Source organism: Equus quagga, chromosome 11 (genome assembly GCF_021613505.1).
Source record: "Equus quagga isolate Etosha38 chromosome 11, UCLA_HA_Equagga_1.0, whole genome shotgun sequence".
Taxonomy (NCBI): Eukaryota; Metazoa; Chordata; class Mammalia; order Perissodactyla; family Equidae; genus Equus; species Equus quagga.
In genome coordinates, this window is record NC_060277.1 from 71659944 (window position 1) to 71679641 (window position 19698).

At 50.6% G+C, this 19698-nt stretch overlaps 1 protein-coding gene across 3 annotated transcripts in view; it reads left to right on the forward strand.

Annotated features, from left to right (window-relative positions):
- SLC43A2 (solute carrier family 43 member 2) overlaps positions 1-19698 on the forward strand; it is a 42543-nt gene that overhangs the window by 17232 nt on the left and 5613 nt on the right. For 2 of the 3 annotated variants that reach the window (XM_046674922.1, XM_046674920.1), the window contains exons 6-13: positions 9240-9332; positions 10755-10888; positions 10974-11176; positions 11660-11806; positions 14432-14570; positions 15978-16110; positions 18112-18185; positions 19438-19561. In XM_046674922.1, the coding sequence (XP_046530878.1) occupies positions 9240-9332; positions 10755-10888; positions 10974-11176; positions 11660-11806; positions 14432-14570; positions 15978-16110; positions 18112-18185; positions 19438-19561 (1047 nt within the window). The remainder of the gene's footprint in view (positions 1-9239; positions 9333-10754; positions 10889-10973; positions 11177-11659; positions 11807-14431; positions 14571-15977; positions 16111-18111; positions 18186-19437; positions 19562-19698) is intronic. The other variant, XM_046674921.1, reaches the window with a different exon arrangement.

Below are 19698 nucleotides of genomic sequence, written 5' to 3' on the forward strand. Positions count from 1 at the left end.
CACCCGTGTTCTAATTTTGGGGACAAAGGAGTCTTCAGGGTCACCTTTTGGAGCTTCCTAAATCAAATCTCCTGTACCCACTTTGGGGCCATGGATAATCACTCCATGATAACCTGGGAATCTGGGGAGAATGTGTTGCCATGGAAACCTTAATTTGGGGCCTTTCTGAGTCCCAAGGGGTTTTGTGTTGCATGGGCTGTGGTATAAATAAAGATGACCAGGGGCTGTGAGCTGTTAGCCCCATTGGTGGAGAGGGGTCCCCACGTTGGCAAAATGCCTTTTCCCCTCAGGTCAGGACGAGACAGCCAATGGGGCTCCCTACAGAGCCTGAGAGGTCTGTCCTCATGGGGGATCCTTTCCTCCAGAGTGGAGGCTCAGAGGGGCTGGGGGACATCCCATGCAAGGTGGGCTGCCAGACACCCAGAACTGGCTTTCTCAGGCTCCTGCCACAGACAGTCTGGGCTGGGCGATGTGACATCCTCAGAGGAGGGTGCCAGGTGCCTCCACAGGTGCAGAGCACTCCTCGATGGGCTGAGCCTCAGCCTCCCCACTGGACATCTGGACAGCACACTTTGGTCTGTTTGCTCAATGCCTTGAGTTTGTACAACCCTTTACCTCGCTTCATCGGCTGGAGCGCAAACACCAGCCAGCGGCTGACGCCGCATCTTTGGGCTGCCACCCTGCGCAATCCAGGACCGGGGTTGCTTAGAGATGGGGGCAGATGCCGCCAACATTGTGAACGTATCTTTTCCACTCCATTGCTCTGACCCCTGTCAGTGTGGGCGGGATGGGGAGTTCTGAGCTGAAAAGTGATTACAAAATGTTGCCAGGCTCCTTAGTGAAAAATTTCTCTGTGGGCTGTTCCTATTTGATTCACCGCAGTCTGACTTTGAACCTGAGCAAGAGACAATCCCATGGGAGCTGGGATCTGAGTTTGAAGAGAACAGAATGGATATCCCTCTCGAGATACCTGAGTGAAGGGGGATTTGGGATTTAGCAGTGAAGCAGATTCCCCCAGTGGGGGGTGGGAGTTTGGCATTCCTGCCCAGCTTCTACAGCCAGGAGAGGGTCCCCACCTCCAGCAGCCCAACCAGCTCTCCGGGAGCCCAGGTGCCGGGTGAGCAGGACTCTTCCAAGTGCCCTGAGCCGCTTCTGCCTCTTGGGTTCTGTCCTTGGGTTTGGTGCCTCGAGAACCCAGAGCGGTCAGCTGATCGCCATTGGCCTTGGAAAAATCCACCCATCAGAGGGTTCCGCCTCATGAACTGCTCCAGCCTGTGACACGCTCAGTACGTTTGGGGTGGATGGAAAGTGTAGCGGGGCCATCGACAGGGCTGGACCTGTTGGGGGGTGGAGTCCCTCCTCCCCACCCCTTCCGCAGTGAAGCAGAAAGGTGACCACAAGGACCTTCTCCTGGCAATGAGTGCTTCAAGCCACCTGGTTGTTTGGGGTTAGGAAATAGCCCAGCTTTGCTGAGTCCGCATGTCCAGACTGGTACCTGGATCCTGGCCTGTACAGGTTGTACAGAGCTCTAGGTGTGTACTCCAGCTGCCTGAGGACAAGGCTTACCTCTGGAAGGGGCCTTGGGGCATCTCCCCCAGGGCCAGGGATGTGCCCCCAGCTAGTGGGCCCGGGAGACGACGGATGTGGAAAGTCAGCGCCAGGGGGCTAAGCGGTGGCCCTTCTGTCCCTGTCTGCCAGCAACCCCAAGGCCTGTCTTGGGGTCCCCTGGTAGGGAGGCACCTTAGAGAGAGTCCTCCAAGGATCACAGCCCACCCTCACTGCCCCGGAGCCTCGGCCTCTGGGGATCTTGTCCAGTAGCCGGGCTCTGTGGCCAGAACTCTGGGGAGGGGCCGCCTGCAGCTGCTGTTTTCTCCTCTGGGAAGGTCACACGGCCGGGGCCTGTTTACAGTGCAGCCAAGGGGCCAAGAGAGTGAGTCACCACAGCATCCCCATGTGAGCCAGCCGGCATGAAGGCAGGTCTGCCCTGCGAGCCCACTCCAGCCCTAACCCTGCAGAGACAGCAAGGGTGGCCAGGAAGCACCGAGAGCCAGAGGAGGGGGCCTGCGCTCCCCACCAGGGAGTGCACTTGTGCATCCAGAGTCAGGAAGCTGCCTCTGCTGAGTGTGTTCCCTGGCATCTGTCATTGCAGTGCGGCTCCAGCTTCCTACTTGGCAGCGGAGCTGGTTCTTCCCCCTCGAGCCAGCCCTCGAGGCTGCACTAGGGCACTCTGCTCAGTACTCAGCCTCACTCCATCACCAGGGCTTCTGAGGAGCCATTATGTGCAGTTGAGGTCAGGCGGAGGCAGAGTGAGGGAGGGAGGGAGGAGGGAGGAGGGACGAGGGATGTGGAGAGCAATGGGGAAGGAGACTCAGACCTGAAGATGAAACAGGAGAATCTGCAGGCAAATGTAAGTCCACTCGATGGTGTGGCCCTCGACCCCGGGGAGGTGGGCCAAGGAAGGTCAAGGGGAGGGAAGGGGGCAAATAGGTATAAGAGGAGCATCCGAGGGGATGTAAGAGATCTCTAGTGGGGAGAGCAGACGGAATGCTTGATAAGGAACACACAGAGGCATGAGAGGTGGGGGTAATTGCCTTGGGGCCCAAACTGAAGTGTGTACCCAACAGCCACACAATCTTTCCAAGAGCAGAGGAGCCCAGTGGCTGTGCACATAACCTTGACCTGCTTTGAATCCCAAATTTGACCCTTACCAGCTTGGGGGAGACCCTTGAGTTTTCTCATCCTTAAAGTTTTATACCCATTAAATGAGGGTAATAAATGACACGTGCCTTGTAAGGTTGTTTTGAGGGTTTTTAAGATAATACATACAGTAGGTATTAAAAATAGTTGCTGTTATTATAATAATACTATTATGTAATACTATATTACATAATGGTATTATTATATTAATATAATTATGCTATATTATTATATATTATTACTTAATAATAAGGGAAAGCCTGTGATCAAGCTGTTCCTGGGCACAGCAAGTAGGGGAAATCTCTGGCAGGCATGACAGCTTTGAGAGGAAGGGAAGGAAGCAGCCTAAAGGATAGAACACAATTAGTATTAACATTTAAGAAATAATTAATGTCCACAGGGAAACCTCCTGTGCTAGCTATTCATTTGTGACCACACATTGACTTACTGCCAGGATGTTTATGCTTTGAGTTTCATTGGTCAAGGTCATCCTTGATGTTCTTTTCAGAGAAATTTCATCTAACACAAATGCTAGGTAGTTCCTGAAAGCTGAAACACACTTTGACTACCTATTTAAATACTACTATTGGTCAAAAAACGCCATGAACTAAGAAGGATAAAGTAGGAAAATGTACTTGTAGTATATGGACAAACCTTGACTATCTTTAATATATAAAGAGCCTATACAAAATCAATATCAAAAGATTAACATCCTCATAAGGGAAAAGGAGAAATGAAGAATATAAATGACTGATTTTAAAAATTGTAGAAAAATGTTCAAAGTCATTAGTAATCAAATAAATCTAAGTTTTTTTCAATTTATTTTTTTAATCATGGAAAGATTTTAATATGGTATTAGGGAAAATAGTCTAATGAACCCTATGTACCCATCTTGCAACTTCAACAATTATGAACTCATGACCAGTCTTGCTTCATTTCTACCTTCACCCACCAACCAGATTATTTTGAAGCAAATATCAGTGCTTGATTCATTTCATCCATATACACAAAGAAATGGATTTTAAAATAACAAGAATATTGGTGAAGTGGCAGGTTTTTAAAATAATGATAGCACACAACGTTGAATTGGCTACAGTGAACGAGACACTCTACTATGCTGCTGGGGGGAGTAGCAATTGGTGTGAATTTTCTGGAAGGCAGTTTGGCACAGAGTATCACAAAAACTTAAAAATGTGTATTCTCTTTTTCCTAATGATTCAACTTTTGGGAATTTACCTTAAGGAAATAATAGCTATGTGCACGTATGTTTATCTTTAAGAATGTTCATTGAGGGGCCGGCCCAGTGGCGCAGCAGTTAAGTTCGCACTTCTGCTTCAGCGGCCCGGGGTTTGCTGGTTCAGATCCCGGGTGCGGACATCGCACTGCTTGGCAAGCCATGCTGCGGTAGGCATCCCACATGTAAAGTAGAGGAAGATGGGCATGGAGGTTAGCTCAGGGCCAGTCTTCCTCAGCAAAAAAAGAGGAGGATTGGCAGTAGTTAGCTCAGGGCTAATCTTCCTCAAAAAAAAAAAAAAAAAAAGAAGAATGTTCATTGAAATGTTATTTAAGATAAAAATTAAAAGGACCTGAGGTCCAACATCAGAGAAATGGTTGTGTAAGTTATAGACCATCCAGATAAAGAAATAACAGGCAGTGGTTACAAATTATGTTAAAGATGAATACAAAATTAGAAAACATTTATAATATATCAAGTAAAAAAGAAAAGTTTATAAACAACATGTAGCATATGATCCCAGTTTTGTTAAAAAGTTACAGGTATTCATAGGAAAAAGATTAAAGGGAAATACATCAAAAGGGTAACATGACTGTATTGCAGTGATTTTTATTTTATTCTTTCTTCACGTGTTCTTTGTACCAAATTTGTGTGTGTGTAAGGAAGATTGGCCCAGAGCTAACATCTGTTGCCAATCTTCCTCTTTTTTTTTTTTTGCTTGAGGAAGATTGTTGCTGAGCTAATCTTCCTCTGTACTAATGTTCTGTACCCATCTTCCTCTATTTTTTATGAGGGACACCACACAGCATGGCTTGATGAGCGGTGTGCAGGTCTATGCCTGGGATCTGAACCCATGAACCTCAGGCTGCTGAAGTGGAAAGCGTGAACTTAACCCTTATGCCACCAGCCCAGCCCCCCCAATTTTTTCAATGGATATGCTTTACTTTTCTAATCAGGAAAAATAATCATAATTTAAAATACAGGAAGTAGGTGTTGGTGGGAGGGCTGGTTGGATGGTTTGCCTAGGAATGGGCCTGATGTGACCAAAATAACATGTTGGGATTGCTAAGAATGTTCCAGGCAGGGCAGCAGAGAGGGCAGTTGGAAGGCCACTGCCCTTGTCCAGGCATGAGGGCAAGGGCCTCCTCCATGGCAGATGGAAGGTCAGTCTCCTCTTCCAGCTCCCTCTTGCTTCCTGTCCTGGATCTAGTTCTGGGGAGAAGCCTCCGGAAGATCAGGTCAGGGTTGTGTGCGAACTCCAAAGGCCTGTTGTGTTGGCCTCTAGCCTGGGTTTAGTTAAAGCAAACTTGACCTTAAGGTAGGACAAGGGCTAGCTAGCAAGCTGGAGTATCCCCTAGCTCTGTCGGGAAGTTTGAGCCACTCTGTGCCCCGAGGTGACTGCAGCGACAGAAGTGTTCCCTAGTTTGGCTCTGTACCGAGTGACCTTCTCTCCACCAGGCTCTGGGCCTCCATCTGCTCTTCTCTTTGGGTTCTGAACCCTCTTTGACCCCTTTCTTCCTTTACCTGCCCTGGTTAGATGGCATCCCAGGCAGGAAGAGTTCTCTCCTTCCATACAAGCAGAGCTAATCTTTAGATTCTCCCTGGGGTGGATATGGCCCCAGAGATGCCTCCCCTGTGAGGCTGCCTTGCCCGGGCAGCCAGCGTGGAGCAGCCCGAATATGTGAACTTGGGAACTGAGGCATGTGCTTTGAACCACAGCATTCCTGGGAGGCAGGTGTGCAAAGAGTAAGACTGGGCTCCTTTAGAGCTCACCTTGGTGTGCCTGGCACACATGAGCACATCACATTTCCTCTGGCTCCTGCTAGGGGGAATTTCCGTGTGCCCCTTGTGCCCTTCTGACCCTCCCTGAGAAGCCTGAGTGGACAGAGGGTCCCCTCTACGTAGAGGCTGAAAGAAGCGCCCTTTGTGTGCTGGGAATTCTTTGGGAAGCCTGGATGGCCACCCTGGCGCCATGCCATAAGATGGCTTAGCTGGCCATGCACTACAGGTTTATTCGTCTTCCTTTTTAATCCTGGGATCCCAAAACATCTTAAGTACCTTATTCATGGTTTTCAACAGTGATATTGAGACATAATTCACATACCATATAATACACCTAAAGTATACAATTCACTGGTTTTTGGTATATTCACAGTGTTGTGCAGTCATCACCATAATCAATTATATCACCCCAAATAGAAGCGCCATACCCATTAGCATTTCCTCCCTGTTTACTCCCAGCTTCCTCTACCTCAGCCCTAGGCAACCACTAATCTATTCTCTGTCTCTACGGATTTGCCTATTCTGGACATTTCATGTAAATGGAATCATGCACTTTGTGGTTTTTTGCGACTGGTTTCCTTCACCTAACATGTTTTCAAGGTTCATCCATTTGTAGCATATATCAGTATTTCATTTCTTTCTATGGCTGAATGTTCCATTGCCACATTTTGTTTATCCATTCATTTATTAATAGACATTGAGGTTGTTTGCACCTTTTGGATATTATGAAGAATGCTGCTATAAACGTTGACTTACAAGTTTTTGTGTGGACATTGTTTTCATTTCTCTTGGGTGTATACCCAGGAGTGAAATTTCTGGGTCATGTGGTACCTCTGTGTTTAACTGTTTGAGGAACTGCTTGACTGTTTCCCACGGTGGCCGCACCATTTTACGTCCCCACCAGCAGTGTATGAGGGTTCCAATTCCTCTGCATCCTCACAACGTTTGTTATTATCTGATTTTATTTTTTATTATAGCCACCCTAGGGGGTATGAAGCAGTATCTCATTGTGGTTTTGATTTGCATTTCCCTATGATCAGTGATACTGAGTATCATTATTGAGTATTCTCATGTGCTTATTATTGAGTTATAGGAGTTCTTCCTGTGTTCTACATACATGTCCCTTATTAGATATATGATTTGTAAATATTTTCTCTCTTCTGTCTTTTCATTGTCTTTTCACTTTCTTGATGGTGTCCTTTAAAGCACAAACGTTTTTAATTTTTATCATGTCCCTTACTTGTTTTTAATTGTGGGGAACACAGGGAGAGCTGGTAAGGGGCAGGTGTGTAACCAAGTTCAGACTGCCTCCATTCAGCAACAGTGGATTGGTTGCAGGTAGCCATCACGTGTTTCATGTTTGATAAAACGCGAGAATGATTCCAGAGAAATCGGGGAGGGGAGCGTAGCTTAGGTCTGTGTAAATGGTCTGAATGCAGTGAGACAGGTTAGCTGTCACAGAGTAATCCTCAACACCAGGGACACTGTGGGTGTGGATGGGAAAGCTTTACAACATGTGGTGCAATGTGGAGGTTAGTGGGAGAAGCTGTGGTTGGCTGCTTGGGAGGGTGTACTTTGCCCCGCTTCTGTGGATCCATGACTGTGTTACCGTATTTTATCGTGCCTGGATTTGGGTGGAATCGCTGAGGGATTTAGCTTCAAAGTCGTATTGGATGGGCCCAGAATGAGCTGCTGTGAAATGCCAAGAGTGGTCTCACTGGGAGGAGACCCTGAAGACTTTCTTGCCGTTTGCCTTCTCAGGTGCCCATCGCTGGGGCAAAACATCAGGTGGAAAGGGAAAGCCTTCCTTGCACTTAGAAATGCACAAGCAGGAATCCCCAAAAATGGGCAAAAGATCTGAACAGAGATTTCTCCAAAGAAGATATACGGATGGCCAACAGGCACATGAAAACATGTTCAACATCATTAGCTATCAGGGAAATGCAGATCAAAACTACAATGAGGTGTCACCTTACTCTGGTCAGAATGGCTATAATTAACAAGACAGGAAACAACAAGTGCTGGAGAGGATGTGGAGAGAAGGGAACCCTCGTACACTGCTGGTGGGAGTGCAAACTGTGCAGCCACTATGGAAAGCAGTATAGAGTATCCTCAGAAAATTAAGAATAGATCTACCATATGATCCAGCTATCCCACTGCTGGGTATTTATCCAAAGAACTTGAAAACATTAATGCATAAAGATACATGCACCCCTATGTTCATTGCAGCATTGTTCACAATAGCCAAGACTTGGAAGCAACCTAGGTGCCCATCAAGGGACGAATGGATAAAGAATATGTGGTATATACACAATGGAATACTACTCAGCCATCAGAAATGATGAAATCCGGCCATATGTGACAACATGGATGGACCTTGAGGGTATTATGCTAAGTGAAATAAGTCAGAGGGAAAAAGTCAAATACCATATGATCTCACTCACAAGTAGAAGATGAAAACAATGACAATCAAACACATAGCAACGGAGATTGGATTGGTGGTTACCAGAGGGGAAGCAGGGAGGGGGGAGGGTGAAAGGGATGATTAGGCATCTTTGGGTGGTGACTATGATGTAATCTACGCAGAATTAGAAATATATTACCATGTACACCTGGAAGTTATATAATGTTATAATCCAATGTTACTGAAATAAAAAAATTAAATTAAAAAAGCAAAAAAGGGGCCAGCCCAGTGGCACAGTGGTTAAGTTCACACGTTCCACTTCGGCGGCCCGGAGTTTACCCATTCGGATCTCGGCTGTGGACATGGCACCGCTTGGCAAGCCATGCTGTGGTAGGCGTCCCATATGTAAAGTAGAGGAAGATGGGCATGGATGTTAGCTCAGGGCCAGTCTTCCTCAGCAAAAAGAAGAGGATTGGCAGCAGATGTTAGGGCTGATCTTCCTCAAACAAAACAAAACGTGGAAAAAAAAAAGAAAGAAAGAAATGCACAAGCAGGAATCCCAAGCTGGCTCCCCGTCAGCCCTAAAGGACTGTAGAAGTCTGATTGGCACCTTCCAAAACCCTGCTCTCGCAGAACTGAAAGCAGCTTTTGATGACGTCTGGTCCTTCTGGGATGCTGATAGTTTTATTTATAAAATGACATTCTCATCCCCAAATAGAGTCTTATTTTTAACAGGCTTTCTCCCTTTGAGGGATGCCTGAGGCCCACAACTTTGCTCACCGGCATCTCGGTGTAACCCTGCAAAGACAGGAAGGCCCCTGGCCTGTGCTGGAGCAGAGAGCAGAGGGGACCCTTGCCATCCAGGAAGCCCGGCTGCTCCTTCTTTACATTAGTAGAGTCTGAGTTCTGTGTTACTCTCCTCCCCTCCCCTTGTCAACCTCAGTCCGGGAAGGAAAAACTTTCAATTAGCAGTAATCACCCCAGACCACACCCCCTGTGAATTACACAGGGAGAAGAGCAGATAAGAAAGGGTACCTGAGGATGCCTTGATTCTCTCTTCCCCTCCTCCTTCCCCATCCTGCAATCTCTCAGCTGCAGTCTCCCTGGCTTCTTGTCTTTCAGCTGCCCAACATGTTCGGTGACCTTCGGTCCACGTTTATTGCCTTGATGATTGGATCCTACGCCTCTTCTGCAGTCACCTTCCCGGGAATGAAGGTGAGGGTGTGGCCAGCAGGTTTCCAGCACAGTAATTTTGACTAGTGTCTGGGCAGAGGCCTCTCCGAAGGCTCCTTCACCCCTCTCTGAAGAAGGAAGTAATTTGGCGCTGGGGCTGTCCCTTCCCCACCACCCACACCTGGGAGGATGCACCAGGGCACCACAGGAGTCAGAAAAGAAACCCACTGGGCCAGGGGGGAGGGAAAAATTCAAGCATATCACTACAGGGTGTTACCGCAGGCTGTCTTTGCATTTCGGGGCTGAGGTAGAGAAAGGGGGTAGGTGAGTGGTTCCCGGTCCTGAGTCCACTCTAGTCTCCCGAGCCCCAGGTCTCCTGTTGTTGGGTTGTTACTCCCATTAGCCAAAGCACTGCTCTCGGCCAAGTTGGTTCAGCTGTTCCCTCCCTGGCAGGATTCTGAGCCCATGGAAGTCGCCCAGGGTCAGAATGAAGCCAACACTTCACAGTCCCTCAGCCCGTTCCTACTCCAAACCCTGTTGCTCCTGAAGCCAGGGCTTCTGAAGGGGCTTCTTCCTCCTCTGACACCAGCACCAAGTAAAATCCCATTTCCTGAGGTACACGGGAGGTAGGCCACAGATGAGGAAAAGGGGTCACAGATGTGGGCTGGCCACCTGGGAATCGAGGGGCTTGGAGGGTCTAGGGCCAGCCCTCCTGGAGTCTTTAGGGCTTCTCCCTCCTGGAGTGCAGAGAAGCCTGTGAGTTCCTGCTCCTCCTCTTCTCAGTGTCTAACTGCTGGTCCCCTCCCTGGGGAGCTGGGCAGCTGTCTGCCAGTACTCTGGGGACTCTTGTGTTGGAAATAAATGGTAGTAATGACAATAGCATGCTCAGCAGGCTTCCCACCTTGCCAGGCCCTGTACTGAGCACTCTACCAGGATCCCACCTGCCTAATGCTCACCACTACACCATGAGCATACATGCCACGGTTATGCCCATTTCACAGAGGAGCAAAGTGAGACATCCATCTGTTCCTTCCTCGAGGGGCTTTTTTGGCAGCTACCATGTATATTCTTCAAGATGCTGGAGAAACATCAGTGGGCCAGGCTAGCAGGTTTCTATTTTCAGGGAGCTAGACTAATGATGGACAAGTAGATGAATCAGGAAGTCAATAATCTCAGCTAGGACTGTTCACTGTGAGCCAGTGATGGGAGTGGTCAGCAAAGGCCTCTTTAAGGAGGTGACATTTGGTCCAAGCTGGAGGCATGGGGGTGACATGCCAGGGTGAGCTGGGATTATTGGGGTGTCTGATGATCAAACACCCGGGCTGACAGGGCTATTTCTCCTCATGCAGCTCAGTGCAGGGAGAGCGGGGCTGCTGGACGCCCCCTGCCTCCTTGCCCACTCCAGCTTCCCTCTGCTAACTCTGCCCACGCCCCGCCTTGCCCCTCCCCCACTGTTCCTATCAGGTCATCTACGACTTCGGTGTTTCCTTCATCATCATCCTCGTGGTCTGGGCCGGCTGCTCTGGGCTGGTTTTCCTCAACTGCTTCTTTAATTGGCCTCTGGAGCCCTTCCCGGGGCCAGAGGACATGGACTACTCGTAAGTGGATATACTGTCTGCCCCACTCCTCTGTCTCAGCCAAAACCCTGGGCAGCACTGACAGACACTCTCCTGTGGCTTCCAGGGTAAAGATCAAGTTCAGCTGGCTGGGCTTTGACCACAAGATCACCGGGAAGCAGTTCTACAAGCAGGTGACCACGGTGGGGCGCCGCCTCAGCGTGGGCAGCTCCATGAGGAACGCGAAGGAGCAAGCAGCGCTGCAGGAGGGCCACAAGCTGTGCCTGTCCACTGTCGACCTGGAGGTGAAGTGCCAGCCAGACACTACAGGTACTCACTGCTCGGCCTCACCTTCCAGTCCTGCCTGAGACGTCGGCAGGGCTATCTGCACCCACATCCACACTCACACCCTGGCGACGGGGTGGGGATGGCCAGTCCAGATCTGGAAGCCACAGCCACAGCCCCTGCTCACTGGGGACAGCACCAGCTAAGGGCTTTGTGGGTATCATTTCACTTAACTCCCGCTTCATCCCAAAAGGGCAGGTGGCACCATCTCCCCTGGTTTACAGATGAGCACACTAAGCCTCAAAGAGGGTAAGGGATTCACCCAACTCGTTTCACAACGGGGTGACCCAACTCCAACCCACACCCTTAACCTCCCACGTGCCCGTCCTTGCATCCATCATGGAGTGATTGGTCAGCAAATCAGACCTCTCCTCCCCGTGCACCCGGCCCCTGGATGATGGGTGGGCTGCGGGCCACGGTGGTACTGGCCCCGGTTCTCCCTGAGTGCCCACGGCCTTCTTCCTACAGCAGCCCCCTCGTTCATGCAAAGCGTGTTCAGCCCCATCTTGCTGCTCAGCCTAGTCACCATGTGCGTCACGCAGCTGCGGCTCATCTTCTACATGGGTGCCATGAACAACATCCTCAAGTTCCTGGTCAGCGGCGACCAGGACATAGGTAGGTGGCCCCTGGACTTTGTACACAGCCCCCCAGGAGGATACTCTGCAAGCGGTGGTCACTCCTGCCTGCCTGAGGTCACGCCCACTGCCCAGCTGGCTGGAAGGGGTTAGGCTGGGCTGGACCAGCAGGGCCGTGAAATGGTGAAATCTAAGAGACTGATTGCTTGTTGGAGCTGTTTCAGCACAGCCAGCCCCAACTGTTGTTTCATGTCCCCGTCAGAGTTTCCCGGTTTAGGAGGGAGGGGAAGGCCTAAAATAACTGCATGTATTTGAGCTGTGGGGTGTATGGATTTCATTGCCTGAGGGGAGCGGTTGTGTGTGTTTGTAAATGACAACATTGACTAGAACAGAGTACACCTGAGAGCTTGTTGAAAGATGCCAATCAAACCCAACGCCAAGAATCCTCCCACCCTTGAAACCACAGCTGGTGAGTGGAAAGGCTGGGTGCCCAGGTTGGCGGGGGAGGGGCATCACGGCTGGAGACTTTGGAGCAATTAGGCCTACACTGGGGTCTGTGCACTGAACCGGGAAGCAAGGCCAGGCAGAGGTTTCCTGTGTGTGATCCAGCCGAGGCTTGTTCAGTCTGGTAAACAGAACTGATAACCCACATACCGCTTTTCCAAAACAGCACAGAAGGTCTTCAGCTGATTAGAGGTTTTGATTCTACAAAGAAAGTCAGTACTTCCTCAGGGCCTGTGCTGAGTCAGCTTTAGTCATCCCCAAGCGGGACAAACACATTCAGTAAATCCTTATTGCAATCTCATTGGTGTGCAACTTTTTTGTGGGTTTAATTGTTTTTCCCTAGGGGAAGATATCCTAGGAATCAAACACAGTTTTTAAAAGGGACAAGATCTCCAGCCTCAGCAAGAGGGAAAGATGACAAAGGGACCCAGACAACACTGGTTTCACTGTGAAATGGGAGTCCGTGGCGAAGCAGAGTGGAGGGACCCTGGCGTAGTAAAGGCCCGAGGGGCTCTACAGGGAAAGTTACCTGTTTAGCTTTGTTTTAGCCCAGTGATGTTCCCCTAGATTTCTACCACAGGAACGCTTTTATCATGTAACACTCATTAAAATCTGCAGACCACATTTTACGGAAAGCTGATATATCATGTCTAAATACCCTGTATCATAAACTGTCAGGCCCAGAGAGGTGGAGGCCTGGAGTATGAGGAGAAAGGCCCTCACGGGCCCTTGGGAGGCAGCTCTCCCTGCTGCTAAGTCATGGCCTTTTCCTCGAGTTCTCTGAGGAATCTTTTGCTGCCCAAGAGGAATTTTTTCCAAGTGTTTCCCACATTCAGAAAGTCAATTTCAAGAAGTAGAGGAAGTTGGGCCAGGAAATTCAGTCTGTGGCTGACCGGGCATTGGTTTTCCCCATCCTGCTCCTCTGAGCTGTTGGCTGGATACCTATAGCCTGGCTTTGCCCAGAGGGGCTGCCTCAGGGTCAGGGAGCCGGTGGGGTGGAAGCAGGCCCAGCTCTGGCCGTGTGAGGGAGACTCATGGTGTCAGATGCGTGGCTGGGGGTCGGGGTGGATTCTTTGACCCCTCACCCTTGGAGGGCAGCAGGAGGTAACCATAACAGAGTGTGTTCCCAAGGGCGCGTGACCGTGAGGGGCCCTGGTTCTGCTGCCTGTTCCACACCCATGCCACTTCCCCATCACAGTCCCCGGCAAGTGCCGCAGGCCTGATTTCACCAGCCTGCCTGTGACGAGGCACCAGCTGCACATGACTGAGGCCCCAGCAGACAGGAAAACATCAGCAGGCACTCATGCTGGGCCCTCTCCCGCCTCCGCTCCCATAAGCCTGGCTTAAGCTCTGCCTCCCCTGGGTGCTCTGAGAGTCAGGTGTCAGGTCTCGGTGGGGAACAGCATGTGTGCTGGGCCCAGAGCGAGCCTGCCTCCATGCTCTGTTCCCCTATAACTACCTGAGGTTTCTGCTGCTAACTTGGCTCCTTTCTGCTTTTTCACCTTTGCTTTCTTGATGCAGTGATGGCCACTGGTAAGCAGGGGGAATTTTGGAGAACACTGCAACATCCTCTCCCAGCCAGTCTCTGTTTATCTGAGAAACACCTTGCCTTGAACTCCAAATAGCCCTCTTGGCCAGAACTAGGGGCGGGGCTGGGGGGGGGGGGGGGGGGGGGGGGGGGGGGGGGGGAGTCAACTTTCAGCTTCTATTTGGCTGAAAAATTGCATTATAATTTTAAGGCTTTTTGAAGAGTGAAGCCCTTACGTCAGAGCCCCTGTGAGTGGTGCCTTCCTGGTATATTTCTAGAGGCAGAAAGCCGATGGTCAGTTGCAGACAAAGCGTCAGTCCTAGGCATTGGTAATTTTGTGGTTCCTAAGTCATAGAGACTTCCTGGAGCTTCTGGGGAAGCTCATTGTGACATACTGGATTTCATTAGCAGTTTCTTGTAAACTAGCAGCGGATTCGGAGAATAGGGTGGCCTGCCTCTTGCTCCAGCTTTGATTTCAGAAGTTAAAGTCTCTGGGCTCCCCTCACGAGCCACAGTGACAAGAGGGGGTCTGAGGAAGACCCCAGAAGGGCCTCTGGGGTCTCAGGCTTTGCCCAGTGCCTGCCCTGGGTCTCTGCCAGCAGCCCCTGTGACACAGCCCGTCTTCCTCCCCAGTTGGCCTCTACACCTCCATCTTCGGTGTGCTCCAGCTGCTCTGCCTGCTGACAGCCCCTGTCATCGGCTACGTCATGGACTGGAGGCTAAAGGAGTGTGAAGATGCCTCTGAGGAGCCTGAGGAGAAAGATGCCAACCAGTGCGTAGGCAGGGCCTGTGCCCCAGCCCCCAGGCCCTGGAGAAAGAAGCCCAGGGAGTCAGGTGTCAGGCAGGGACAGGCTGGGTGGGTGAGGTTTTAAAGTCAGCAGGAGTGGCAGCAGAGGGGTCTGCTCACAGCTACTTTTGCAAGAGTTTTCCAACACTTGCTCACTCAGTTCAGCACACATTTAGGTCTCTTGCTTCTTTATGGAAGTTCTTTAGTATGCTAAAGTCTGGGGAACACTGAGCTCAATGAAAGAGGAGGAGAAACCAGAGGAAGGTCTGTGTGCAGACGACTGGATTCACACCATCCTGCCTTCGGGCCTGCGCTCAGAGCTGCAGCACGGGTAGCACAGTGGGTAGACAGACATCTTCACACAGTCCTGTTGCCTGCACGGTGTACTCCACTCGGTATGAGGAGTATGTGGCTGTAACTATAATGTGTGTTAATAGATTTGTTCATGATTGTGAGGATTAAACAAGGTACTGGAGCCCTACTTTATATAAGGGCTGGGCTCTAAGATCAGAGGATGAGTTAAATGCTGTCTGCTGTGACTCCACCGTAATATAATAAGCTGCTGTTTATTGTATCAGGCGCTTTGCCAAGCACTTGATGCACACTATGTCACTTAAGCCTCACAACACCTCCATGAGGTGTATACTAGTCTTAGATCCACTTTATAGATGAGGGAACTGAAGCTAGGAGTTTGAGAACTTGCCTGATGCCACCTAGTGAGGAAGTGGGTGACCTGGGACTCCCTGCACCTCTCTGAGCACTTGGCATTCACTCTTAGATGTCCTACAGTTGTCCATGGGGTAGCTGTGTGGGTGGTGAGACAGAATCAGTAATAATGAATTCACAAGGAAATAATTATAGAGAATGCTCTGTTATCTAGGTCAGGTCCTACAGCCAAGAGGTTGTTTGTGCCCATTCCAGTTCCATCTGCTGCATATTTGTTTCTCTTTCACTCCCTCCTGCCCCGCAAGGGGAAATCCACTCACTCCCTTATTTGGCTTATCATGTGGCTTATCATCAGCTCCCTGCAGGATTCTGGTGAATTTGGAGCCAGTGGTGAAGTGAGGCTTTGCCACATCCTAACTTGGGCACACTCTGCTCCTTCCTTCCCTGTCCTTGGCGCTCAGCCTTCACTGAAGCAGTGCAGCGTGTTGATGACCGTCTTCTCATATCTAACCTCTCCACTGAAGTTCACACTCAGACTCGGTCAAGAGGGTGCAGTAGGGAGTGTCCATAGTGCTGGCCCAGCCCCGGCAGTCCCTAACATGTGCTTGGGTGGTCTCTGAGTCTTGCGTTGTCCACAAGTTGTCTCCCCCTGGGCCTGACTTCTTGGGAGAGCCCATCCTCCTCCGGGGAGCCCTCAGCTCCTATGTGTGCTCTGTATTTCCACAGAGGCGAGAAGAAGAAGAAGAAGCGGGACCGGCAGATCCAGAAGATCACCAATGCCGTGCGGGCCTTCGCCTTCACAAACCTGCTGCTCGTGGGCTTTGGGGTGACCTGCCTCATTCCCAACCTGCCTCTCCAGGTGGGTGTGGGGAGAGGGAGAGGCTAGGTGGGGAATGGGATAACGAAACTAAAAGCTGCATATGTGTCATGGCAGCTGTCAACAAAAAGAATGCTGAGTCTTCATTCATTTAATTCAACCAACCAACCAACCGGCCCACCGTTATTTACCAAGGGCCTTTACCTGCCAGGCTCTGTGCTCGATGCTGGGAGTGAACCGTAAATGAAACTAGGACTGCTTTTCACAGAACACTCTTCTCTTTGAACCTTGTCATTTTTCTTGGTCTTTTGAGCCTCTTGCATACCGTGAATACCACCATCATACCATTTCCCGGAACTATGTGGGGTAGTTTTGTGGCCACTTAGTTTGCATTTGCTCAAACAGCTGAAATCTGATGTCCAAAGAGGTCTGGCCAATCTGTGGCGTTGGTGGGAACATCTGCTCCTCTGATCCAAGAATACCCACAGGGTCTCTATGTTGTAGAGAGTAAAAAAAAAAGACTGTGATGATTGCTTGGCATCTGGGTTCAAAAGCCTTATTCCTTTGCACAAGATTTTTGATGCTGTTGAAACCTGACTTTTGGCAGAGATTTTGAGCAAGGTAGACTCTGTCACCTGCCTGGTTCCATCCTTGGGTCCATGAAAGTGTTCTAGCCCCAACCCCCCATTTATGAACTTTGAAGGGACATGAGTGATGGCATTGCTTTCAGATGGGTGTAGCCCAAGTCCAGATAGTATCTTGGGCCAGGTCCAAGAGGAAAGCAAGAGTCCCTTTTTACAAGTGGCCACGTGTTGAGGTATGTCAAACACCCAGGTGTGCACTACCCACAGGTCCTGTCACATTTATGTGCTCATACTGTGTGTACAGACCAGAGTAAACCCTTGGTGACTTGTAGCAGTTATAAGTGGGGGTCTTGTTGCATTCCTAGTGCCCGCCCCGGCCTCCTGGTAGCTGCCATTTCTGCAAGACTGGCACACTCTTGCTCTGACCACCTTGTCCAGTTAAGAGGCAAAGCTCAGTGGGGACAGTCATCTGTTTTTGTTTTATTTAGTTCTCATTGAAAGAAAAGTTATGAAAAGGCCACAAGGCCTTGGAAATGGAAAGGGGGGGCCCGCCCAAGTGTGTGTGTGTACATTCGGGTACAGCTCTCTTTCAACACCACAGAGCAGCCCCTGCCGCCACCACTGCCCACATTCCTGGGAACAGGTCCTGGCTGCCTAGCAGGATGGCAGGGCTGTGTGCAAAAGGCAAAGGGTCCTGGTGGCAAAGTGGGCAGCTCTCGTGCCTCTCAGAAATCATTAACAAGTGCTTCTCAGAGCTTGCTGAGACTGCCAGCGGCGGCGGCCTTCTTGAGAAGCAGAACTTTCCTAGGGAGGGGAGAAGGACAGCCACCTGCCAGTTAGGGCTGGGTGACCAGGCAGGGAGACCCCGGGGCACAGTCCTCAGGTCGGCAGAGGCAGGGGAATCGAGTCATGTTTAGCGACCTCCTCCTTCACGTTGTGCCAATCCATATTCAACAACAGGCTCTAGGTGGGGGCAGGGGGAGCCCTGGTTTTTAGCATTTGCCAATTTCCATAGTGTAAATGCTCTCACCGTGGCTGATTTCAACCAACATAATGTCACCGATTATGAAGTTGGAAAGAGATTCACAGTAACACACCATCATATGGTATTTCCACCATACATATACAATAGACCTAAAAAACCTTAAGAGGACAGATAACAGATAATAGTAAAACATAGTAAAATAATTAGGACATGATGAGTTTTAAGTATTCGTTACCTTTGCTTTTAATATAATTTGCTTAATTGCAAGTTTATAAAATTTAAGTTTTAGTAATGACCGTGTTTAACAACTGGCTTGCAAAATTCCTGAAAATTCAGGAATTGGCCTGGGAGAGCTGGTATGAGCCAACTGCAGGCTGCCAGTGCTCCTGTTGCTCAGGAGCCCAGGAACTGTGGGGTGGTGGACAGGTGAGGGCCTTCACAGTCTTCTGCTCATGCTCGGCTTCCCTCCCTCAGATCCTCTCCTTCATCTTACACACGATTGTACGAGGATTCATCCACTCTGCCGTCGGGGGCCTGTACGCTGCCGTGTAAGTCCTGGGACCTGTGGGTGGCCTGGTGGCCAAGAGTGAAGGAATGACCTGAGGGACGTTCATGGCAGGACTAAGGTCCTGAGAGGGAGCCAGCTTGTCCTCTCGGGTTCATCTTCTTGCATCAGGGGACAGATACCAGGCCTTCTGTTGGGGGTACTGGGAAGGCCATACCTGGCAGGAGGTGGGTGAGTGGCCAGACAGTTGGGTGCCCACAAGCTTTGGCATTTAACATGAAGTCAGTTCCCACAGCCAGGGTCAGTGCCCGTGTGCAGCTCATTATTGCCTCAGGGGGCTGCTGCTCAGCCGAGTCCTGGGGCTGCCGCTTGCTGCTCATGGTAAGGGCAGGGGTGGGTTCTGGCTGCCCAAAGCTAAAAGGGGACATTCAAATGGCCCTCAGCAGGGGCAGTGACATGGACAACTGAGCCCAGAACATATCAGACAGTTTTCACCCAGAGTCTCAAAGGGTCTGATTCTGCCCACAGCCTCCTCAGGCCTTGGCTGAGATGAAAGCTGCCTCCTTTTTCCTAGAGGCCAGACGTGCATACGGAACCACAGTCATCCCTCCTCCTTGGGCTCGAGCTTGGCTCAAAAACTGGAACCCAGACACCACCCGCTGTCTGTCTCTGACTGAAGCTTGTTCCTCTCTGGGAATCTCTTCCCACCTCTGGGGCTACAAAGCCTGACGTTTGCTGAGATTTTGCCAGAATCTCAGAATCTCTCTTCCCCTCCCAACAGCATCCCACAGGGGTCATTCCAGGTCTGCGTGTCCCCCACCCCCGCGGGCCTGGAGGAAGTTGCGGCTGCCCTGGCAGGGTCTGAGGGAGGACTGAGAGCCGTGATGCTGAGTTTCCGTGATTACACAATGCTCCTCTGGATGAGGGCGCAGCAGAGCCGGGCCCAGCCTCCAACCTGCTCCCTGGCCTGTTTCCCAAGCTGCAGACTCCCGCTGGCACCACACTTTCCACTCAGCTTGGCCAGACACCCATGGGCTCAGGGTACATTTGGGTGGGGTGGAGTCCACCCCAAAGTCTGAGGCCTCAGGCTGGGCCGAAAGAGAAATTCACTTTGTAGAACTACTCAGCAAGAAGTAATCCAAAGGTGGATACCACCCAATTCTCTGAGGCTGTTCCTGCTTCTTCTCTGACACTGAGGTGCAGCCTGGGGGCACTTGGAGCCAGGCTGAGGCCGAGGAGCATCTGGAAGGCTGGAGAGTGGCACCTGTGGTGACAGGTTCTGTGTTGCCCGGCAGGTACCCCTCCACCCAGTTTGGCAGCCTCACAGGACTGCAGTCTCTGATCAGTGCACTCTTCGCTCTGCTGCAGCAGCCTCTGTTTCTGGCCATGATGGGTCCCCTCCAAGGAGACCCTCTATGGGTAAGAAGGGTCAGGGGGCAGTGGCTTATGGGCATCTGCCCCACTCTGCTGATGGGGAGCTGGGAGGCATCGCTCAGGGGCTTCCTGAGCCCTGAGGACAGGCAGTTAGGAACTTTGGTTAGGACCGATTTGGGGTC